The sequence below is a fragment of the Doryrhamphus excisus genome, chromosome 17 (genome assembly GCF_030265055.1).
Source record: "Doryrhamphus excisus isolate RoL2022-K1 chromosome 17, RoL_Dexc_1.0, whole genome shotgun sequence".
NCBI classification, from domain to species: domain Eukaryota; kingdom Metazoa; phylum Chordata; class Actinopteri; order Syngnathiformes; family Syngnathidae; genus Doryrhamphus; species Doryrhamphus excisus.
In genome coordinates, this window is record NC_080482.1 from 5041943 (window position 1) to 5067753 (window position 25811).

The window sequence follows — 25811 nt, forward strand, 5'->3', positions numbered from 1 at the left end:
AATGGTTGTAATTGTTACATTATGGCGCTATAGCAATGATAAAATGAAACTTGAATAGAATATTTTGTTGTTTCATACCATTCCACCTCTGGATGAGTCTTGGTAAGCATGCGTTCTTCTTCTATGGTTTAGTGTGCCATGTGGTTCAGTATGGGCCTCAAACCTGAATATTGGAAGAAAAAAAGAGGACACAAAAACCTGACAGGAATAATGTCAGGATTTTATTGTCTCTGATATGAAGTGTAATTACATCATGTAAAAATATTCGTAATGTAAGTCAGTACTGATGTTTGCAAAATACACACAGTTTCTGGTTCGCAAATAATACTGACAAATTCCAGGGACTTTGGATATCCAATAATAATCGTTACCTTTCGTGGAATTGAACTCAGGTCTCGTAGCTGTGCTAACCACTCGACCGCCGTGCAGCCCCAAAACATGTTAATTATGGCAATTATTCAATCAAAACTCACGTGGTGTCCTATCATCATGACTGCTATCATTGGCATATATTCATATATTTTGGTTTCATTTGTTGCACTTATTCATGAACTGTTTTGATTGCACCTCAGCTTTACATTTTGACTCCCGTGTCAGGTTTTAGTCTGCAGTTTCTTATGTAACAGTTGTCATGTAACAATTAATTTTATTGGTTTCGTTCTTAAATTATCAGTCTGCACAAATGATTCGGTATAGCAATTCTGTCAATCTATCAAAAATGATGAATTTCATGTACTTTGCCCTACGGTCATAACATTTATAATCTTAAAACGCAACAGCAAGAGATAAGAGAATGAGGTTGAGTAGTGACGTGTGAGGCCTTTCCAGTGGTTAGTCGTTTTTGGTATTGGCCAACCAGGTAAAAAGAAAGATAAGATTTTCAAATATTTTCATCAAGCTGAATACCCTCCGGTTTTCCTCAATTAAAACTTCCAATGTTAAAAAAAAAAAAAAATTGGAACTAGACAATGAACCTTACCGGTCTTGAAGATGATCTCTATGGGAAACCTGTTTTCTAGAGTAACGATAAAATATTCTACCTGGGTGTATTTTATTTACATGTTGGCCACGGGTCATTCTCTCTGCCCGGCTTGTCGCTGCTTGACGAGCTTCCTCAGGTACTGGCTGATGGCAGATGGCTTCATGTAGATCATTCGACGGTCTACTCCTTTTATGTGAACGTGATTGGCTGATGGGTAGGACTCCTCCAGAAACTTCTTTTGAAGCTTGGATACCATCTGGTGCAAGTAAAACAGGATGTATTGGAGGTTTTACACATTACTCCCAGCGTGCGATACTTCATAAAAATGCATCATGGACGTGTAAGGTAAAACACGCTCACTTGGTTGAGGTGTTCAGGGATTTGTTGGTCAAAGGAATCGCCCGTGATCACGCTGACTGACGTTCTGCTGGAGAGGGGCTTATATTTTGTGATCTCCCTTCGGAAACAAAGATACATTTTGATTTCTTGTACATATAGGAATTAGTAAACTCACCTTCTGGTGGAGTACCAGAAGTACCATTACCTTACTTGTGCTGCACTTTCATTGAGGAAGTAATGCTCATCCACGGCGCTGCTCTGGTGGGCAGGGTTGCTTAGCAGGTATTTCTAGTGAAAGCACAGGACCATTGAATATATCATATGGTAATGGTAATGGTAATGGTTTTATTTCATTTGAACATGCATCAGATTACAATTGAATGCATCACATAATCAGTTCACAGTTCCACATGTCCAAAAGGAGTAGGAAGAAGCAAAGCTTATTAAATCCTACCCCTCCGTCTGGTACCTTTACAATCAGTAACTATTACATTTGTTCACTTCCTGCTTTCCATAATACAGTTTAATTTTTTTTGTTGTTTTTTTTTAATAATGTACCTATGTACATACGTACACCTAATGTATCATAAGAAAAATTGAAAATGTTTTTTTTAATGCAATTAAGTTGTGTAAAAATAACACTGTAACACATGAAATGTACTTTATGATATTCTATTTATCAGAAGCTAAGTCAGCAGGTCTCTTTCGACTGGTTTGTCTTCTGTTTGATGGATTTATGAAGATGTCGCAGCATCGGAGACAGCTACGATGCGTTCAATGACGCAAAGTATGATGAAAAAACATAATCTGTGAAGTATAAAGACTTTTAAAGTATAAAAAAACTGTGGGCTTTGTAACAAAATACCACTAAAATGCAATCAGATCAGGTATAATTATAATAACAATAATAAAAAGGCAGTGACCAGCCATTACGGACTGTACCATATGACCTGCACACGAGCTTGTGTTCACATCATAACCTTCACGATCTTGTCGACAAAATCTTTTCTCCGTCCTTGGAAAATAGCAAGCACAATGATGTCCTTATCTCCTTGGCAACAACTGTATGACTTGAAATAGGTCCCACATCGCGCCTGCCATCAAATCGTGGGTGGCTGGCAGCAAGGAACAAGAAGACTCAACAAACCGCGGGCACACGTCATCATCATAACGGAAAAAAAAAAAAACACTAATGGATGGAATGGATGGTTGACTGTTAGAAATGTCACCGTAGTGAGTACTGTAAATTAGGATTGATTTAATATAGAATAAATACCAACTCGACACCAGAACAGATCTAATGGGCTCCAATTAATGTGTTATTGTTATATAATAGTATGATTTAATGCATACATTTAAGAACTTATGCAATCTATGTGTTTAATATGAACTGTCGCTGTCATAAGCTGACTTTGAAACATAAGAATACATGAGAGGACACTGCATTTGTGGCCAATGTTGCATCCGGGAACACGTTCAATTTCCATGTCTTTAAAAATGACATCTGGTATTACTATCGTTCCAAATGCACAATTTCTGAGAACATGGAAACAAAAGGTCTGAATCATCCACTGCTGAAGAGGAGCTGATTATTCCTGCAACAGCATCACCCTATGGCAGACTGGGAACTATGAATTTATTGGAAATGCCTGGAAATCATATTCTTAGATGTGATGTTGGATGAAAAAGGGAGTGACAAAGTTTAATAGTCATTGTTAAATGTGTAGCATTTGTTTTCACATTCGTTCCCCAAACAGCTCTCAATCGATAATCATATTCAATAATCAATATGATGTCCCGTGGGGACCGCCCTGATGTGGTTTGTGTCTAAGTGTGTTCGAGCGTGTGCATTAGCCTGACCTGCCGCTGGATGATCTCCTCAGAGACATTTTCTTTGATAGTTGGTTCAATGGCGCCCAGGATAATCAGCAAGCGGCTCAGCCCAGAAGCTGCGGAAAACTGCTTGGCTTGAAGGGATGGCAGCAGCTTACCATGCCTGACAAAAAGAGGCAAATATTTCTATATTTACATGAATCCCACAAAAGTCTCCTCATTGTATTGCAAAACATTGTGGATGTAAGTAAGTACTTCATAAACACTAGGGTTGGGTATCGTTTACATATTATCCGATTTTGATGCCAAATTGGTACTTTTGAACAATGAGCCAAATTATGTCCGAAAACAATAATTTTACTTTTACATAGTATTGTGACAGGCAACTTGAATAGAATGGTAATTTAAATACTACACCATAAGTATTAAATTTACCAGTATGAAATAAAGTCCACAAGAAATTGTCACAATTATCAAAACAAAACCAGAAACGTACCAAACACAGGGAATGCACAAAAAAATATATTATATTATATTACAGTGAAGAAAATAAGTATTTGAACACCCTGCTATTTTGCTATTTCTCCCACTTAGAAATCATGGAGGGGTCTGAAATTTTCATCGTAGGTGCATGTCCACTGTGAGAGAGATAAACTAAAAAGAAAAATCCAGAAATCACAATGCATGATTTTTTAACAATTTATTTGTGTGATACAGCTGCAAATAAGTATTTGAACACCTGTGTATCATCTAGAATTCTGACCCTGAAAGACCTGTTAGTCTGCCCATTAGAAGTCCACCTGCACTCCATGTATCATCCTGAATCAGATGCACCTGTTTGAGGTCGTTAGCTGCATAAAGACACCTGTCCACCCCATACAATCAGTAAGACTTTAACTTGTAACATGGCGAAGACCAAAGAGCTGTCCAAAGACACCAGAGACAAAATTGTACACCTCCACAAGGCTGGAAAGGGCTACGGAGCAATTACCAAGCAGCTTGGTGAAAAAAGGTCCACTGTTGGAGCTATCATTAGAAAATGGAAGAAGCTAAACATGACGGTCAATCTCAATCGGAGTGGAGCCCCATGCAAGATATCACCTCGTGGGGTCTCAATGATTCTAAGAAAGGTGAGGAATCAGCCCAGAACTACACGACAGGACTTGGTCAATGACCTGAAAAGAGCTGGGACCACCGTTTCCAAGGTTACTGTAGGTAATACACTAAGACGTCATGATGTGAAATCATGCATGGCACGAAAGGTTCCCCTGCTTAAACCAGCACATGTCAAGGCCCGTCTTAAGTTTGCATATGACCATTTGGATGATACAGAGGAGTCATGGGAGAAAGTTTTATGGTCAGATGAGACCAAAATAGAACTTTTTGGTCATAATTCCAATAAGCGTGTTTGGAGGAAGAAGAATGAAGAGTACAATCCGAAGAACACCATCCCTACTGTGAAGCATGGGGGTGGTAGCATCATGCTTTGGGGGTGTTTTTCTGCACATGGGACAGGACGAGTGCACTGCATTAAAGAGAGGATGACTGGGGCCGTGTATTGTGAGATTTTGGGGAACAACCTCCTTCCCTCTGTCAGAGCATTGAAGATGGGTCGTGGCTGGGTCTTCCAACACGACAACGACCCGAAGCACACAGCCAGGAAAACCAAGGAGTGGCTCCGTAAGAAGCATATCAAGGTTCTAGCATGGCCCAGCCAGTCTCCAGACCTGAACCCAATCGAAAATCTTTGGAGGGAGCTCAAACTCCGTGTTTCTCAGCGACAGCCCAGAAACCTGACTGATCTAGAGAAGATCTGTGTGGAGGAGTGGGCCAAGATCCCTCCTGCAGTGTGTGCAAACCTGGTGAAAAACTACAGGAAACGTTTGACCTCTGTAATAGCAAACAAAGGCTACTGTACCAAATATTAACATTCATTTTCTCAGGTGTTCAAATACTTATTTGCAGCTGTATCACACAAATAAATTGTTAAAAAATCATGCATTGTGATTTCTGGATTTTTCTTTTTAGTTTATCTCTCTCACAGTGGACATGCACCTACGATGAAAATTTCAGACCCCTCCATGATTTCTAAGTGGGAGAAATAGCAAAATAGCAGGGTGTTCAAATACTTATTTTCTTCACTGTATATTATATTATATTATATTATATTATATTATATTATATTATATTATATTATATTATATTATATTATATTATATTATATTATATTATATTATATTATATTATATTATATTATATTATATTATATTATATTATATTATATTATATTATATGTTCCTAATATAATTATATATATTTGTAATTTATTTTATACATTTAAAATTAATTAAGAAAATAAAATAAAAATTGTTAAAATGTTGTGGCTTCACTCTATCACAGTTTGTCAAAATATATTAATAATTCATCGCTGTTTCATGGTTGACTCTGGCCTATTATTGTATATTAAATGTAAGTATTTTTGTCCTAAATGTATCCTTTAGTATAAAAATGTAAGGTATTCAGAAAACGCATTGGGTGGATGTGAAATGTAGCATTCTAATGTCTTATTTTCCATTATTATATCTACTATATTGGGAAATAAAAGTGTCAAGGTGACTATAGGGGTGTTATTTTATGTCGAGAGGGCTCTAATAATGTTAAAAACCCAGCATTAGAAGATCGTAAACGTGTCTTCTATGCTCTTAGTATGAAAATATTCCATTTATAAATAAGTAAACCTACTTCACGGAAATTCACTTATCATGGTCTGGTCTGAAACCAGTTGACCGCGATGAATGAGGAGCCTTTCTAGTTTACATGTATACTATTTGCTGTTTGGTCTTCCTATTTTTTATCCACTGTGCTTTTCCCTGTTATCCTGTTTTGCACCGTCGCCTTCCGTTAGTCTAAACTAACCTCTTCCCTTAGTTTATTTCTGATACTTAGTTTGCATGATCAAAGTACTATTAGTAAACGCTGAACAACAATATACTGTATGGGGTCTGTATGAAATGAATAGCGTAGTGGTACAAGTGTTTTTTCAGTCTAAAATGCAAAACTTTCTCAGTTCAAAAAAAACATTTGACTAGGGAATGAGAAAACCTTCTTCTGGGTGATGAAAGAAGAAGAGCACTGCAATTTTGTAACTCAGGAGACCTAATCGGTCTTAGCTCACTGGTGCTCTGAATTGGCTGGTCTCAGCCGGTGGAGCCTAGTCAATAGTGCCATGCGCTCTCTGCCGCCAGCGCCGTGCCAAGCAGCACAGCCTGCCCCTAAATGCTGCCAACACACCGTAGATCATCCACCAGGCAGCGGGGGACACTGGTCCCTGTCTTATTCTTGATCTGGGCCAGACGATCCGCACTTTACATCCAAGTTTTGATCAATTCTATGTTGATTTGAAAAGTAACAGATAGTTGTAGTCACTAAATGTCAGTTGGATGCTAAAATATTCAAAAATTATCAACAGCGGCCTCTAGGCTGACCTTCACATTCCTGCTAGTGAACAAAGAGATCTTTTTATTTGTATTTTTAATCCATAAAATAGTTAAGGCCAGTGGCTCATAAGAAAGTTCGGGAATGTTGTTTTGTAAAATCAACCTATTGCAACTGGCTCGTTTTATTGAGGAAAATCAGAGCCCACTCCACAATCACTCACTTCGATTTGAAGCATGCAACACAAGCATTAACGGTGAGATCATGGAGGAGATTAAAGTCTAAGACAGCCCCTCTCCTGTGGAACCATCTACCTGATTGAATCTGGGTGGCAGACGCCCGAGCAAAATAAAACCCGGAGCAAAATAAAACCCGAGCACATACATAAAACTTGCCTTTTTGATAAACCTTATATCAGAATCAGAATCAGAATCGCCTTAATTGTCATTATATTGCATACAACAAAATTTGAGTGTGACTCCACGGTGCATTTTGTAGAAGGTAAAAATAAGAATAAGGAAAAGGATAAAAATAAAACAAGGAATAACAATATAAATATAAAAGTGGCAGGTGCTGTTCAAAATAAGTGTAAATATATGTACATCAAAAACAATAGCCTATACAGTAACAAGATATAGAATTGCAGTCAAAAACAATAACCTACACAGTAGCAAGATGTAGAATTGCAGTAATCAAATGTGGAATTTCAGTAAACAAAATGTAGTATTGCACTTGGATGAATGAATCTTATTGCACATAAGTCCAGTATTGTATTATTGAAGCATTATTGTACATAACAGTGAGGTGTATGTTTTAGTAGTGCAAAAATAAGCATGTTCGCTTATGATTGTTCATTGCTGTAGTCAGGCTTGACACGGGCGTATGTTTGTTATCTCTTAGTTATGATGCAGCAAGCTTCCCTTTCCTCCTCTACATCTCTACTGTCTCTACTGTTTTCGTCTTTTCCTCTGTTCCTCCTTCGTGCCCTTATTTTGAATTATTTCCTGTGTTGGTCAGTCCTGTGTTCCGTCACTTTTACTTTCTCCTCTACGCGCACCTGTTTGTAATTTATTGATTGTATTTAGGTCAGCCGGTGCGTCTTCCTTTTGTCGGTTCATTGTCTTGTGTTGAGTTTGCCACGCTAGTGCGCCATCCTGCTGCATAGCGAAAATAAATACATTTTTACCTGCAATTAGGTCCTAATCTCTGCATCCTGGAGTCAAACGTTAAAACTCTCAAGCCGCACCGTGACATCTACCTGCTCACACGTGTATGCTATGTACTATATGTTAGTAACCTATCTCTCCTACTTATACCCTTTATACACAGAAACATGTCAGGCACTGCTCTTTAGTAATGGCAAATCCATCCATCCATCTTCTATGGAGGGGGGATGCTGGAGCCTATACCAGCAACATTCATTCATTCATTCATTCATTTTCTGCCGCTTTTCCTCACGAGGGTCGCGGGAGTGCTGGAGCCTATCCCAGCTTTCTTCGGGCGAGAGGCGGGGTACACCCTGGACTGGTCGCCAGCCAATCACAGGGCACATATAGACAAACAACCATTCACACTCACATTCATACCTATGGACAATTTGGAGTCGCTAATTAACCTGCATGTTTTTGGAATGTGGGAGTACCCGGAGAAAAGCCACACGTGCATGGGGAGAACATGCAAACTCCACTCAGAGATGGCCGAGGGTGGAATTGAACTCGGGTCTCCTCGCTGTGAGGTCTGCGTGCTACCCACTTTTTGCTGTGCAGCAACAAAACATGTTAATTATGTCAATTATTAAATCAAAACTCGTGTGGTGTCCTATCAACATGGCTGTTATCATTGACATATATTCATATGTGGCCAGCCAATCACAGGGCACATATAGACAAACAACCATTCACACTCACATTCATACCTATGGACAATTTGGAGTCGCCAATTAACCTAGCATGTTTTTGGAATGTGGTAGGAAACCGGAGTACCCGGAGAAAACCCACGCATGCACGGGGAGAACACCGATATACCCAAGCGCAGAATCGAACCCAGGTAATGGCAACTCACGGTATAATAATCAAAAAGAGTACAGACAGGAAATGAAAGAAGTGAACAATGTGGAGAAACTGTGGAGAAACTTTTTTAATCAGATTTCAGGAGAATGACATTTTGACATTTCCATCTTCCTTGCCACGCTTTTTTCCCCCTCTAGTCATTCTGGCAGTACAATTTCGACCTGACTCTGACGGGAGTTTAAAAGTGGCTGAGCATTTTCCACCTATCGCCCTTTTCTCAACCCCTTGATTCCAAAAATAACAAGGAAGAAAAACTTCTATCAGCCCCAAGTTCAAATCTGTTCCAATCATTTTTTGGGTCTGGCATTGAAACCTTATTTCAAGGATTCTCCAGCCACCTGTCCAATTTCTCCCCCCCCCCCTCCCCATTTTTAATTCTGCCCCGGAGTGAGGATTATGCGAAGCAAGGCATGCGTGTCAAAGGGAAATTTAGTGGGTAAAGACAGCCAAGATTGGCGGGATGAATTAAACAGATAACGTGCGGAGACGAAGTGGGGGAAAGAAACATGTAGAGCAAAACGCCTTGCAGTTGTTGGTCATTTCAGATGGGCTCCCACCCCCACTCCACCGCGCCCTCTCCCACCCTCCCAACAGGAGCAAGAAGGCAATATCTAAATTAATAAAGTGATGAAATGAGTTTGTGCCGTGGACTTTCTGCTGTTTGACTTTCCCATCTGGATTAGTGCAGGCTGAATGGGCGCTCTGTTACTTTTGTTACAACTGCGCAATTCACTGTCGGAATTTGGCCCTGTAGTGATAAGCTTCCCTTCCTCCTCCTCCACCACCTCCTCCTCCTCCTCCTCTTCCCTCATTACCATCTCATTGCATATGCAGGGCCTCTGTTACCTGAGAGCCTGCTCGCACACAAGACACGAACTATTACACGAGCTTCTGCCAACTATTACAATGACAAGAGAACATTTAAACATAGCCTATTACATGGGGATCAGCTAACTATTATGCATGCAGAATATTGAAGTGATTATTGCAAAGTATTCTGCAAAGAGAAGGTAGGGCATTCACTCAAGGACACTTTAACACGTGGACACAAAACCTACACTTAATAGATGATGAGCTCTATACATTCAGTTAGTCGCAATTATATCATGTAATTGTATCCCATACTGGACGTTGGAGCAAAATTGAAAGAACAGCACAGTATTCATTACTAGAAATACTGTGGAAAAATATACAATATGCCTTTAATTATGGTGTGTTTAAGGAAATGATTGGAAGTGTTTATTGTTTTCATTATACATCGGCATAACTAACATCTTCATTTAAATGGTGTCAAAGCTAAAGATACATTCATACTAGAAATAACAAAGCAACACAATACAGTATATTATTCACCACTTGGGCGTAATACCTTATATGAGCACAAGGTGTCCTTCTTGCACCACAACCAACAACAGACCCTAGCCTCTGCATCAATATATAGATTTTTAATACAAGTCCAGCTTCACTGGAAATACCAACTGTAGTTCTTGCACTTTTAATTGGCTCTACTGACTCATCTGTTTGTCCCCGGGTGGGGTGAAGGTCCAAAACATGACTTGGCGCCGCTCTGGTGGCAGCCTGCTACAGCAGCTCTCGCTCTTCGTTGAGTTCTTTTCTTCTTTATTCTGTCTTTTTCATTCTTTTTCTAGGTTATTCTTAAAGGAACGGCTTCGTAAATGCTCAGTTCAACTGTCCACCATAGTGATAGTGTTGAGCTGGCATTTCTCATAATTTTTCGACGATGTTTTCGACCGCACGCCGAAACTCTATTGTTTACAGTAGGGACCAGCTGTTGGCGCTCCGCAACACAGCGGCGCTGCCCCCCGGGGAACCCCTCGAGGTTCCCCGGGAGGTAAAGAGGAGAAGACGGGGAAGCCGTGCCGGAGCCCAATGCCGCGACAAGAGGAGGAGATACAGACCAGTTCTCCCGTCCATCATCATGGGGAACGTAAGATCTCTCCCCAATAAGATGGACGAACTAGCGGCGCTGACCCGGCATCAGAGGCAGTTCCGGGAGTGTAGCGTCATGTTGTTTACGGAAACGTGGCTGGATACACGGACCCCAGACACGATCGCTACACTACACGGATTCACACTACTGCGGGCGGACAGGACAAAGGAGAGCGGTAAGAGGAAAGGAGGCGGGCTAGCAGTGTTTGTGAATGATAGATGGTGTAACTCTGGGCACATCACTATTAAAGAGCAACTCTGCTGCAAAGACATTGAACTGTTAGCCGTTAGCATGAGACCGTACTATCTGCCGCGGGAATTCTCGCACGTTATCGCGATAGCGGCGTACATTCCCCCCTCTGCTAACGCCGACGCGGCCTGTGACGTCATCCACTCTGCCGTGGGCCGGCTACAGACACAACATCCGCAGGCTCTCCTTCTTCTCTCAGGTGATTTCAACCACGCTTCTCCATCCTCCACCCTGCCCACCTTCACCCAGTATGTCACCTGCTGCACCAGAGACAATAAAACACTGGACTTGTGTTATGCCAACACCAAGGAGGCATACAATTCAACAGCACTTCCTCCCCTGGGAAGATCAGACCACAACCTGGTACATCTCCAGCCTGTGTACAAACCTCTGGTACGCAGGCTGCCAGCTGTGTCCCGCACAGTGAAGAGATGGTCTGATGAAGCCGACGAGGCTCTGAAGGATTGTTTCAACACAACAGTGTGGGAGGAACTCTGCCATCCTCATGGGGACGATATAGACAGTCTCACTGACTGCGTCACAGACTACATAAACTTCTGTGTGGAAAACACTGTACCCACCAGGACTGTACGGTGTTTCTCCAACAACAAACCGTGGATTAATCCGGACATAAAGGCTCTCCTAAAGGAGAAGAAGAGGGTCTTTAAGTCAGGAAATAGGGAAGAGCTGAAGGCTGTGCAGAAGGAGCTGAGGAGGAAAATCAGGGAGGGGAAGGACTGCTACAGGAAAAAGATGGAGGAACAGCTGCAGCAGAACAACGTCAGAGGAGTCTGGAGAGGCCTGAAAACCATCTCTGGCCACAAGGGGCCCGACTCCCAGGCTGCTGGGGACCAGGTAAAGGCTAACGATCTGAATCTATTTTTCAACAGGTTTGATCAACCATCTGCCCATCCCCCGGCCCAGCACCTCCTGCCGAAACTTCTGCCGAAACTCCCCCCATCGACACCTCGAGTGGACAGCCCTACCCCCACCTCCCCCTCCTGCACACAGCCATCCCCCACCACTTCTCACCTAATCAGCTCAACCTCCTCACTAACCTCCCCCCGCACACAGCCCCCCTGCTCCAACCTGACCCTCACAACATCCCAGGTGAGAAACCAGCTCCGGAAGACCAAGGCGAGGAAGGCGGCGGGACCAGACGGCATCAGCTCCAGGCTCCTGAAGTCCTGCGCGGACGAGCTGTGCGGGATTGTTGAGCACATCTTCAACCTGAGCCTGAAGCTGGGGAGGGTGCCACAGCTGTGGAAGACATCCTGCGTGGTTCCTGTCCCCAAGACGCCGCACCCCAAGGACCTCAGCAGCTACAGGCCGGTGGCACTTACATCACACCTGATGAAGACCCTGGAGCGGCTGATCCTTGACCATCTCCGCCCCCTGGTGGGTCCTTCGATGGACCCGCTCCAGTTCGCCTATCAACCTGGCACTGGGGTGGACGACGCTGTCATCTTCCTCCAGCACAGAGCGCTCTCTCACCTGGAGAAACCTGGGAGCACGGTGAGAATCATGTTCTTTGATTTTTCCAGTGCGTTCAACACCATCCAGCCAGCACTTCTGAGGGACAAGCTGGAGAACACAGGGGTGGACCTGCACCTCACATCGTGGATACTGGATTACCTCACCAACCGTCCACAGTATGTGAGGACACGGGACTGTGTGTCCGACACAGTTGTCTGCAGTACGGGGGCTCCGCAGGGAACGGTCCTGGCTCCGTTCCTTTTCACCCTCTACACAGCAGACTTCTCCTACAACACACCAACCTGCCACCTGCAGAAGTTCTCTGACGACTCTGCAATTGTTGGCCTCATCACAGATGGGGACGACTTGGAGTACAGAGGACTGACACAGGACTTTGTGGACTGGTGCCAGCGGAACTGCCTCCAGATCAACACGGGGAAAACCAGAGAGCTGGTGGTGGATTTCCGCAGGCGCATCCACTCTCCTCCAACACCAGTGAACATTCAGGGAATGGACATTGAGATGGTGACATCTTACAAGTACCTGGGTGTTCATCTCAACAATAGACTGGACTGGACTCATCACACGGAAGCACTTTACAGGAAGGGCATGAGCAGACTCTATCTGCTCAGGAGACTGAGGTCTTTTGGAGTGCAAGGGGCACTCCTCAAGACGTTCTATGACTCTGTTGTGGCTTCAGCCATTTTCCAGGGAGTGGTCTGCTGGGGCAGCAGCATTTCGGCTGCGGATAGGAAGAGACTGGATAAGATCATCAGGAAGGCCAGCTCTGCACTGGGTTGCCCTCTTGACCCAGTGGAGGTGGTGGGAGAGAGGAGGATGTTGGCTAAGCTATCATCCATGTTGGAGAACGACTCCCACCCCCTGCAGGACACTTTGACAGCACTTGAGAGCTCCTTCAGCGATAGACTGCTTCACCCCAAGTGTGTGAAGGAGCGATATCGCAGGTCTTTTCTTCCTGCAGCTGTCAGGTTGTACAACCAGCACTGCTCCCAATAGACTTCTACACTGCTATGTACATCTGTGTAATACTTTGCTTTTTACATTCAGTATAGTTACTCCAGACCCCATTCACTGTGCAATATCTGATCAACCTCCATGTGCAATATTAAGGGCTCTAAATGCAATATACTAAGTTCTATGTGAAGTGTTTCCATAATGCCTCATATTAACTCCCTAACAAGATCTCAGTGTATAGACTGGTCATATATCTCATCTCGTCTCATATTATCTACATACTGTATTGTATATAACTCTGGGAAAAACTGTTGATTTTTGTTAATACTTGGGTCGTTTATATTGTTTATTTTTCTATATTGTGTATTTTGTACTGCTTAACTGACTCTGTACTCTTGCTGCTGTGCAATACAAATTTCCCCACTGAGGGACGAATAAAGGCATATCTTAATCTTAATCTTAAAAACGGGGCTGGGAATCAGTTGAGTCAGTTGGTGACTGGACGGGGAGCCATTAAGGCATGCGGGCATAATGAACAACATACAAGGTTCAGATACGATCATTTGAAAAAGCTGGGACACCCCATGGTGCCCCATGTAGACTCCTGAGGGGTGTCGGAATTTTTTTACTTTAAAACTTTTGTGTGTTCATTATCACTTTACCAATGTGGTATATTGAAACTTTCATTGAATAGGGGCCAATCCTGAATTGGTGTGGGATTCTGAGATGGTAGTCAATCGTTGGGCAGTGTGGAAACTATTAATGCCAGTGTGAGGTTTATTTTAAGCTTCACTATACGGGTACCTGTATCAAACTGCTCACAGTTGCTAGTCTTTCCCCATCCCTCATCGCTGACCATCCATCCATTCGTCCATTTCTGCAATATTACTGCCAATCTCGCACAATGATCCCTGGAGGGTTTTGGAACATCGCTGTGCTCCAGTAACTTATTGATTTCAGTGTACAAGTGCAGGCTATAACAGGAGAACTGTATACGTATGTCATCAGTAGGTACTACTGTTTACAAACGATGGCAAGAACGGAAAAAAAATCCTTCTGAGACCACAAAATGATGTATATTAACAATTAGAGAGTTAAATCATAAGCAGTAACCAGTCCCTGCCTCGTGCCCAAAGACAGCTGGGATAGGCTCCAGCATACCCGCGACCCTAGTGAGGATAAGCGGCATTGAAAACAGATGGATGGGTGAATCATTAACACTGCAAAAAAAAAAGTTATGTTGGTAAACATTACCTTCGCTGCAGCAAAGGAGGATGACTGACAGGATCACCAGACCACGCTAAGGTGGCAACCAGAAGTGTGGCACTGTGTTACATCGATATACGTACTATATGCGTCCTGAACCGTGACCCCTATATCGATACAGCTACACGTATTGTTGCACCCCTAATGAGAGCAAATGTGTAAGGATATTGCATTTGTAAAGTTTCCTGATTGTGCAACCCTGAGGCAATCAGGAACATGCACACACACACACACACACACACACCAACCCACACACACGTCAGGTATTGACACATCCATAAAAGATGATGAGGCAAATGCACAGCAATTGCAAGCAGTTATAGAAGCTGAAAAAGAACTTCCTCCCAAACTAATGGTCTCAGCATCCAACTGAAATGCTTCAAATGATCATAAAAAGATACAAATAGGGGGGAAAAAAACTATACAGACAAAAGGGAACCCAGGTGATGTTCACACATCACAATAATGGTGCATTAAAACAGAAGAATTGCCCAATCAGCATTCATTAATTTGTAAGGCCCATTTCATCAGAGGGTGCATTCCCCATAATCTCTACTTTACGAGCAAATATATTCCCCATGAGGTAAATTAGGTTTTTTTTTGTTCACACATGCATTTAGCTAAGAGGAAACACACGCTGGAGTGCTAAATTAATTCTCCCGGAACCAAAATTACAGAATTGTCACTGTATTTTCTTGAACTGCAATTTACAGTCTCATCAAAAAATGTCCGGTCTTGAGAGGCCAGACCGCATAATTACTCACGCTGAACACTTCTCTACCCGAGAGATTTAATACCCAAAGCTCTACATTATTAGCGGATACAAGTTTGTTTATGAAATAAAGGCTTTAAAAGGCACATATCACTCCACCTTCTCTCTGTGGTGCAGCTTCCCTGTGTTGGTTGAGCTAATGTACAAAAAAAAAAACAACAAACGCGGCAACAGAGTTTCCACACAAGGGAGCATTTCACAATAAAATAACCACCATTAGAGCATACGCAACATATAATGTATGTAGCATCATATACATAAGCGTGGCTGATGTAACATGATGCCCACGTACACTCGGTATGTTTGTTGTCAGCTAATGATAGCAATGGCAAGATTTAGCTACTAATATTTGCTATCATTGAATGTATAACACATAAGTACATAATCAGTACACACGTATGAAACAGCTATAAATGGTAATTATTTAATTGGGGACGAACAAAACATTTTTATGCAGTTTAATTTGCAATTGTGGCTGCACGGTGGACTAGTGGTTAGCCTTATAGCTAGGAGCCCCGGGTTCAATTCCACCCTCGGCCATGTCTGTGTGGCTTTTCTCCGGGTACTCCGGTTTCCTCCCACATTCCAAAAACATGCTAGGTTAATTGGCGACTCCAAATTGTGCATAGGTATGAATGTGAGTGTGAATGGTTGTTTGTCTATATGTGCCCTGTGATTGGCTGGCGACCAGTCCAGGGTGTACTCCTCTTCTCGCCCGAAGACAGCTGGGATAGGCTCCAAAAGACTCCGCGACCCTCGTGAGGAAAAGCAGTAAAAAATGAATGAATGAATTTGCAATTGTGGCTGCACGACGGAAGAGTGGTTAGCGTGCAGGCCTCATATAGCTCGGAGACCCGGGTTCAATTCCACCCTTGGCCATCTCTATGTGGGTTTTCTCCGGGTACTCCGGTTTCCTCCCACATTCCAAAAACATGCTAGGTTAATTGGCGACTCCAAATTGTCCATAGGTATGAATGTGAGTGTGAATGGTTGTTTGTCTATATGTGCCCTGTGATTGGCTGGCCACCAGTCCACGGTGTACCCTGCCTCTTGCCTGAAAACAGCTGGGATAGGCTCCAGCACGACCGTGACCCTTGTGAGGATAAGCGGTAGAAAATGAATGAATGAATGGTGAAAATTGTTGACTTCTTTTGTACAATGTGTTGTTTTAAACTACTACTCCACACTCAACATATGACAGTGCTCTTATATTTTGTGATTTCAAAAAATGTAATTTGAAGCAAGTTGCATATATCCCCCTTTAAGAAGGCGCATGTGGTGCCTGTGCTGGAAAAAAATAACACGCCACAGCAGTGAATGATCAACCCACTCTCTGAATGCAATTTGTCCAGACACACTCTGAGGCTTGCACTAATCTTTGAAGCTAGACCCACTGCTTTATTTCTCATCAGGAAGCATTATCTACGTCCGCAAGGAAATGAGACACATGCTGAGAAAATTCAAAATAAGAACGATGACCCCTAATAAGTTTGCACCAGCAAACGTACGCGTATGCACACCCACGTGTAGAAGCGCCGCACAAATATCATTCCTGGGAGATGGTGACGATTCATTTTGTCGGACGTAACAGAACTAATTTTGGGAGTGAGCCTCTGTTAATGAGCACAGCTTTGATGTGTAAATCCTCAAGTTTTCCAGAGCTGATTGGAAAACTAACCAGAATCCTTCTCAGGTGGCAGGGATGCTAACTTCTCCATCATGACAAAAAGCGAATAAAGCCAACTATGGTGAAAGAAAAGCTGGCAGATAGCAATTGAACTGCAATGTAGTGATGCAAACATCTGTACTGCATTTTTGTTAAATCATCTTACTGCCTCCACCCTTCCTTTTTCTATTTTTACTCCACCGTGCAAATGGACAGCAATGATGGAATGTTTTTATAGAGAGAAAATATAAGTCTTTGCTTCATTTCCTTCCTCCATTGCCTCTGTGCACAGTAATTGGATTGTGGTGGAACCGTCATGTACTATTCATGTAGACTAATGCATATTAATCAAAAGATAATTGGACACATACAGCTTATAAATGGTGCTGCTCCACTTCTAGTCACGTGTAAATAAGCCATTTGCAGGGATATTTATTTAGCAGACTTGGGTCATGCACATAAAATCTCGACACGAGTAATCAGGGACATAGCCGCTGATGACGTAAGTCATTGTGAGTCATGGCTGGGATTTGGTTATACAGTAAACCTCGGATATATCGGACTCGGATATATCGGAAATTCGCTCACAACGGACAGATAAAAAAGAACCGATTTTTCTGTAATGCATTTCCAATAAAAATTCATTGCATATATCGGATAACGATATATAGATAGACTCCCTTTATTGTCGGATTTCGCCTATTTCGGACAAAATCTCCAGTCCCGTTCCAATGCATTTCCATTAAATTTCCCTCGCATATATCGGATGGCCGCATCGTGGCGCTCCGATTCGCCGAATCGTGACAGGCCGCTATACGACGTCATTTGCAGCGTTTGCAGCGTTTGCAGCGTTTGCAGCGTTTGCAGCGTTGCCTGCGCGTCCAGGTACATTGGAAACATAGTCAAGGAAGTGCCTTTTTATAACGGATAAAATCCGATTTACGCATATACCGGATATAAATCCGATATATGCGTAAAACGGACATTTTCCGGTATACGCATATAACGGATTTCGCTTATATCGGACAAAACCAGTGGGAACAATTGAATCCGATATACCCGAGGTTTACTGTATTATATGAACCAAACATTTCCTGTCTTGTCTATGAAAATGCGGATTCTCCCTAAATAATTACAGAATATACTAGAATACATTAAAGCATTGTTATGACACTGATACACAGTCAGTTTTAACCACATTGCCACCTTCACTCTGTTTGATTCATCATTCATCAACTTAACGATACCCACTCAGCATAGATAATCAACTACGCTCACCAAAAAGCCCAAAAGAGAAAATTAGGGACCTGACACCTGAAATCTGATTGGTCACAATCATCCACGGAGTTTCTGCTTGTTCTCCAACATACATCCCATATTGCATACATTAAAAACTCACCAATACACCTTCCACTGCTCCTCTTCAAAAAGGTCCTCCGGTATGGGATCAATCAACACCAGGTCTGTCACTTGCCTGCCAAACAGAGGACACAAAATTGAACTTTAGCTGTTAAAACACGCTTTTAGGTGATGTCAGATTCCTTGACTACCCTGGTTCACATAACCCTTGAAGGGTGTCATGATCACCAGCAACAAACGCATCACCCAATCTGTCTTTCTCAGTGGAATCGCCTGCCCCCGTCCCTATAGACTGATGACCACACGTACACCGGATCCCTAGGTAATATTTCCATTTGGAAAGGTGTCATCTCACCACTACTTAATTTTCTCCCTTTGGCAGCAACACGGTCCCTGAGTAAACACTAAATCTTTCATCACTTTTACCCACTTCTTGTCACATTCATCACTCCATTGTCTCCTACATGGTTGAGTAATGAGTTGGATTTAGATGGTGGAGTAAACATTCATTTATTTTTACACCAATGTGGGAAACACTGAAGTACATCTCAGAGCGAATTGTGGCTAAAGTGTCAATATTTAGTTTAGCCTATCATGCTAGCCACAGTATGCTTGAATGTCGGCAAAATGCTTAGTTGTGTTGTCAGTTATTTATAACAATTGTGTTTTGACTAATTTTTGGTGGAAAGTAAATCCACACTGATTACTCTAAAGTACAGTCATGCCTCGTTTATCGCGATTAATTGCTTCCAGATCTGACAATAACTTACTTCCAGCATTAATGGAATATCAAAAACATAATGCGATGGCGATGTAATATTACTGACACCTAGTTACTAGTGTAATACTACATATCAGTGTGCTTTCAGTGTATTTTCTGAATGTTATATTTGTATTTTAGTAGGTTTAGTTGTTTTTTTTCTTGAAAATGCTTAATTTATTCCAAAAATAACTAAAATCAGTTTTCAAAAATGTAAAAATCGAATCAATTTTTTTTCTAATAATAGACAAAAAAGCATTTGTGTGTATGAGTTCATTATTCCCTTTTGAAACTTACAAGTTATGGATGTGACTGTAGAACCTGCAATTGAGTGCGCCAATTTCGGAGCCAACCAGGATGAAGGGCATGGCAATCCCAGCGGCCACCAACAGACGGTGCAGATCGTCTACCATCCTTGAAGACAACACAACTCATATGTCTTTGGTTGCAAAAAATAAAACCAGGTCACGTGCAAACTGGGCCAGGAGGTTGATTTATTCATCTCTGCTGGGCCAAACATATGGACATGAAAGATGATATCATTACACTGATTCATTTCTAATCTTCTTATGAATTATGAGCAATTATAACGATGTAACTTGCAACTAAAATAACATAATTCTAACATAACATCTCTGGCTTTTGCATGTTTTCTCAGCGGTTTTACCAAAGTAAAATACCATCAAAAGGAGCATCACTATTACATGAGATGTAGTTGCTCATTTCTGATCGCCCTCTGCTGCCTTACGTACACTTTGCTCATCCATCAAACTCAACGTGTCCCATTTGAAAAGGAGCCATTTCACAAGACTCACAGGGTTAAGGTTAGGCAGTCATCAAAGCCGTGGAGAAATTGAATCCTGGGAAATTGATTGCTTGCATCTAAAACGGCAGCCGTATGTTTACTGGGCCAAATGCCAAGGTAATCTAGACTGCTGACCGTTGTTTGGTGCTCATCCTTTAGGCAGATTTAAAGCACATCAAATGAGTTCCGCTGTCAAAGACAGCACGATTTAGTGCATAGTTGCAAACAGTATTAGATGGGCCCAGGCAGAACATCAGTATCTCTAGCTACACTATTATATAAACCTTCAAACTGAACCGTTACCGATTCACAAGTCAATTACACAGAATAAATGAATTTACAGATATTCTACTAAACCTATTCAAGTAATACTTCATTATTTTATCAGTGATGTATGAGGAATTCGTCAAACCAGCAGCCTGGCTTATTATGTATCGGACAAAATTATACTGACTAGCTAAAATGCTGATGTTGATTACACTATAGACTGCATTACTTGTGGGAATTACTTCAACTTATTCAGTGCTCAATTAAAAAAGAAGGAATTTGCCAGGGTGAGTGCAACTTGGAAAGAAAACTGTTTTTGCAAAATTCTATGCACCTTCACTTAACAGCCCCAAGATAATGTATGTATACGTATGACATGTACTCCGAATCTGCTAACAAGGGTGTCCAATTTAAAGTTGAGGTGCACTCAAAACTTGCTTGTGTTTTGCAATGTGCAATAAAAAAAATGTGTAAAAGGATAAATTGCACAATGTGAAGTTCATGAAAAATAGTGGCAAATACAAGATTGCATGCAAAAATCATTTGTGTCAATCATTAATCATCATTTGTAGATATATTAAATTAACATTTTATTCATGTGGAGTTATTTGACCATATAACTGTAGCCTAGCTTCTTGCTTTTGCAGCTGGCGTCTAACAAGAAGGCGTTCAAGGTGCTTCCAAGATTAATTCACATGCGCCATGGCAGCAGACACAAACGGTAGCTATTGTTATTGGATTTACAAAGTTCCTGTACTTGGTCATTATTATCTGTGTCACATAAATTGTGTGTGTATTGTGCAAACAGCACCCTCATAATGACTGCAACATACTCAAAATACTCACCGCCCAGTTGTGGATATCCCCCAAACCTTCTCAGTTCCCGTGGTTTCATTCTGCATCAGACGTTTACTGAACCCCAGTCCAATTCGGTCATACGTACAAACCTGTACAGAATACCAGGATAGCATATGAAAAACTCCCAACTGAAGACATGAAACTCTACAAAGCAAGCACGTGACCTAAATCACATAACATTTCAGACAAACAACATGGGGCAGGCTGTCGGCCCCGACTTTCCGCTGTGCGGAGAGACGATGTGGCAGAGGCACACCAAAGACTGTCGATGTGCCCTGACACAAAAAGGAAAAAAAAAGAGTCTTGGAAATAGTGGCTACTTCTACCCATTGTCACTATTGATTTATTCAGAATTATTACACTGTTATAGGCTCCAGCGTACCCGTGACAGTAGTGAGGATCACCGACATAGAATGGATGGACCATTTTCTTTTTTTAAATGTAATTTCCTCACCTTCGTTAATGTGGCGACACTCTCTTGGACATGAAACCAAATGTCTGATGACATCCCGGTTGGGGCATCCAGGATAACTAAAGAAATAAAAGATTAGTTAGCCTGTAAATAAAAAAGCAGCCACTTAAGAGAACAACAAATCATAGTAGTAGTTACCAACTGGTTGTCCCCGTCCTTTACACAACAGATGCATCCTTTGACCCAAGCCAACGTCTACAATCTGACCATCTAGTTGATATCAGAAAAGCCAAAATATGAAGCAATCTCAAGAGATTGTGATACATTTGATGTGAGGAGGAACTTAGACTTGAACTGACGACCTTTTGGAAGCAGCATCTGTCCTTCTCGTTGCAGAGATGCATAGTTAAGGAAGGGAGGGATGATGATGATTAGAAGCAAACACTTCCCAACGTTCATGAGGACGGAGCTGTGAGAGAGGCTGCTTTTAACCTCTGCTTTGCTTTGTTGTTTCTCATCTTGTTCCTGTTTTTAGAGAGCGAGGGGTTTCAGTGTTAAATTGCAGATTAAACCAACTCGAGAACAAAAAGTTGGATGTACAGTCAAACCCTGTTTTTCGTATGATTCGGTTTTCGTTAATTCACCAAAATGTTGCCTCAGTTTCCCTACAGTGTACGGTTTAACTTAATAAGTTAAATTAGAACCAGCAGGAAAATGTTTACTGACGTCGTGTAAGCGTTATTAATGGTAAGTAACTAACAATTCTGAATTACATTACCTTTCTAGATGCAGAAGCTTGAGTTTTAGCTTCTTTCTTCATTTTAAGTCGTTTTTATCGCTGGTAGTAATGTATAAAATTAATTGAATAGCTTTATATTCACAGTGTCACTACAACAAGCGTGGGCTCGGTCCCCCACTCTGCGACCATGTGGACGTCTGTCCGTCTCTATGTGTCCTGTGATTGACTGGAGAACAGTCCGGCTTTCAGATGGGATAGATTCCCAGGGACCCTGAAGGGGATGAGCGGTAGAAAATGGATGGACGGATGAATGGACTGTTGTGACAGTAACTTCCTGGTTGAGTACAGAAGCCGACGAAAGACAAACTTGTCACGTGAACGCGTTTCCAAATAGTATAACACCGTCTTTGGCAGCAAACGAAATATATTTAGAAGTATTTTTTAATGTTTTGAAATGTCCTTCGATTGACTGTAACGTTAACTTAGACGTATTTTTCGCTCTGTCCTTTTACCGTGACTCAAAACAACGAGGTAAATATGTTGGTGTTTTGGCCTTTGGGGGTCGCTATTTTCCACAAACTCATGAGGAACTCAAGTCTTTGTCGCCACATTGACTGTGACCATTTCGGACTTTTTTAAAAATTTACTGCAGATATAGATAACGCCATTCTTGATATAACCATGAAGAAAATGTCAAATTGAAACATATATATGGCATTGTCATAACAAACAGTCAAGCCCCCTCCTGAATTTCTAGTGGTCAGGGCAGATGCTCCAAGACAAGTAATCTATGCAAATCACATTTTTATGCATTCATGCATCCCAGATTGGTTGCCCTACATTTTTTTTAATTTCCATGCACATTTAGGAGAGAAATATTGGAGCACAATAATAAACTGTAAAACACCAAAATACATCAGAATAGAGTTTTGAAAGGGGCAACACACATCATTCACTCACTTAGACACCAATTCAAGAACAAAACCAGACTATCCTATGTATTCGTCCAGTAAATACTTGCTACACAAAATAAAAAATCAACAATAAACCCATTTTAGTAGCTGTATGGTAACTGGAGTCATGTCGTGAATTCATTGCAGTAATAAACAATGATGAATGTTGGGTGTTGACTCGCTGTCTGGCTACAGAGTGTGTGTATTGTATGTTGTTTTTGTTTTTATGGCCCCAATGGTTGATTAAAGCATATAATGGTGGGTCATGCACCTTTTTTTTCCAGCTCCGGTGCCACATATTTAGTACTGAGGATAAAGCTGGTGTAATCAGGCAACTATTTTCTCTCAGAATGAAGTGACCCTTGACCCTCACATCTTTGTCACTGGCAAAACACCAGAGTACAACCAATCCAATTTCTATACCGCTTGTCCTTATTTATCAGTGTAATACATCCAGACAGTATTCTTTTAGCTATCGAAATCAGAGCATTCATTTGTCATTGCCTTGAATAAACATGTGATGCAGATAGACAAACACATAAATAGATAGATGCTTTATTCATCTCCAAGAGAAATTAACATTCTACATGTCCCTTGGCCCCCACAGAAAAACAACTCTTTGCTTTTCATGGTTCTGTACTCTTTTCTATTCAAATGAGGTATTTCTCATAAATAAAACAGCTAATCTTTCTTCAGGGTGCATGTAGCATGTTCACACATGGTACACACACAGTAACTAGGCATCCTTTGCATGCCAGGTCACCTTGACGCTATCACCAGACATGGCATTTGTGCCATGTCTGGAGGCAGCAGTCATGTTGCAAGTGTTGCTTGTCCCCCTCCAGCCCTGACATTCAGCAAGTCTTACACAATACATTTCATTCTGGCTTGCAGGGCTACAGGGTTGTTGAATAGCTTGTAAAAATAGGAGCAGAGTGAAAATAATAATGCATGAGTATGATATTTGTCACATCACTGACAAGTCTCTACCCCCTCCAAAAAAAAAAAAAAAAAAACCACATCTCATTTTTCCTCTACCTGAGCTCATAACCACAAAAAAGAGATTTTATGTTACATGCTGTGCAGGTCTGGACCTTAGCTGCAGAGTCGTGAGGCAAAACAAAAATGATAGTCTCTTTAATGAGAGTCACACAAAGTACAACAAAGCCACCAGAGGAGGAAGCAGCAGGCACCAGCTGCGCTTTGTCTTGAGCTAGCAAAAACACCTCAAAGAACACCATTATAAAACAAAAGAAAAGAAAAAAAAAAGCAAAGCTAGACAGAAAAGAAACAACTGGGCATACTGACAACTGTTACATGTCAAAAAGTAAAAGAACATTCAGCTGCAAATAATCGCTTTTACGTAGCCAAACAGCCACTTGTACGGCCTCCGATCTGAGTGAACGTCTATATGAAAACAGAGACAACAAACGTGAAACGTAACCGTTTTAAAAACAATTGAGATAGCATGGCAGGTCGATAAAAAGCCATTTCCTGTTTATCTGATTTATATCTTGGAAGAGGTTACAGGAATGACATCTCTTCAGCACCATGCTGCTAGGACACTCCTATGTTAGTGTGGGTTTGTGAATTCAGTTTAATAATGGAGGTTATGACGCTCACCTCTAAGGGAACAGACACACGAAGCAATATTATTTGGTTTAGCCAATAATGTTTTTTTTTTATAGAATAATTGCTTGAAAGGCACAAACGGGTTTCTCTTGGAAGAAAATATGTTTTTTTTTTTTCCCAAGGAAATAGAATGTCTCCTTCATTTATTTATGAGTGAGCTCCGGGTGTTTAAGAGGCATTGCAGACTTCAACACTCAGTCTTCAGGGCTCCATGCGGCGCTCATTGATTTTAGCCCCTCACTGCTGAAGTGCAGCATCAATCAATACACTAACAAGTCTTCATTTATACTTGAGAAATCCAGTTTCCAACTCAGCAGGCATGAAGTCCTACTCCTGTCAGTGTGACCAGACATGTATTTTCTGCATTTGTCCTTGAACCTCTCTTGATTTGATACATGGGTGTACACGCATCATCACAAAAAGAACACAGTAAAGACCTCGAAAGGACGTTGTGGTTTACTATATGCATTGGTGTCCTACCAGTTATCCTGTTCAGAAGACTGACTTTGAGCAAAAGATGAACTGAACACTAGAATGAAGCCCACCATGCGTTTTTAAATGTCCCGTATTCATACATCCATTCATTTCCAATGCCGATTTTCTTAATTAAGGTCGTAATTAAGGTACGGGGGTATGCTGGAACCTGTCCTCACTTTTGGGCAAAACTCTGGACTGGTCGCCAGCCAATCACAGGACACATATAGACAAACAACCATTCACACTCACATTCATAACTATGGACAATTTCATTCATTCATTTTCTACCGCTTTTCCTCACGAGGGTCGCGGGGGGTGCTGGAGCCTATCCCAGCCGTCCCTGGGGCGAGAGGCAGGGTACACCCTGGACTGGTCGCCAGCCAATCACAGGGCACATATAGACAAAGAATCATTCACACTCACATTCATACCTACGGACAATTTGGAGTCTCCAATTAACCTAGCATGTTTTTGGAATGTGGGAGTACCTGGAGAATACCCCCCCCCATGCCCAAATGGAAAAAAAAAATCTGCAA

General features: G+C 41.7%; 1 protein-coding gene across 2 annotated transcripts; it reads right to left on the reverse strand.

The window, feature by feature from the left end:
- Nucleotides 1-208: 208 nt before the first annotated feature.
- si:dkey-122a22.2 (uncharacterized) lies at nt 209-22539 on the reverse strand. 2 transcript variants are annotated; one of them, XM_058054017.1, is made up of 11 exons: nt 22253-22539; nt 21837-21999; nt 21673-21744; nt 21517-21593; nt 21051-21151; nt 19430-19546; nt 18413-18487; nt 3182-3317; nt 1527-1609; nt 1343-1439; nt 209-1238 (listed from the first exon to the last, which is right to left on the reverse strand). In XM_058054017.1, the coding sequence occupies exons 1-11, from the start codon at nt 22292-22294 to the stop codon at nt 1074-1076; spliced, it is 1128 nt and encodes a 375-aa protein (XP_057910000.1). In that variant the 5' UTR covers nt 22295-22539; the 3' UTR covers nt 209-1073. The 2 variants fall into 2 exon arrangements, with proteins under 2 accessions (XP_057910000.1, XP_057910001.1); XM_058054018.1 differs by having other exon boundaries at nt 22356-22538.
- Nucleotides 22540-25811: the final 3272 nt, after the last annotated feature.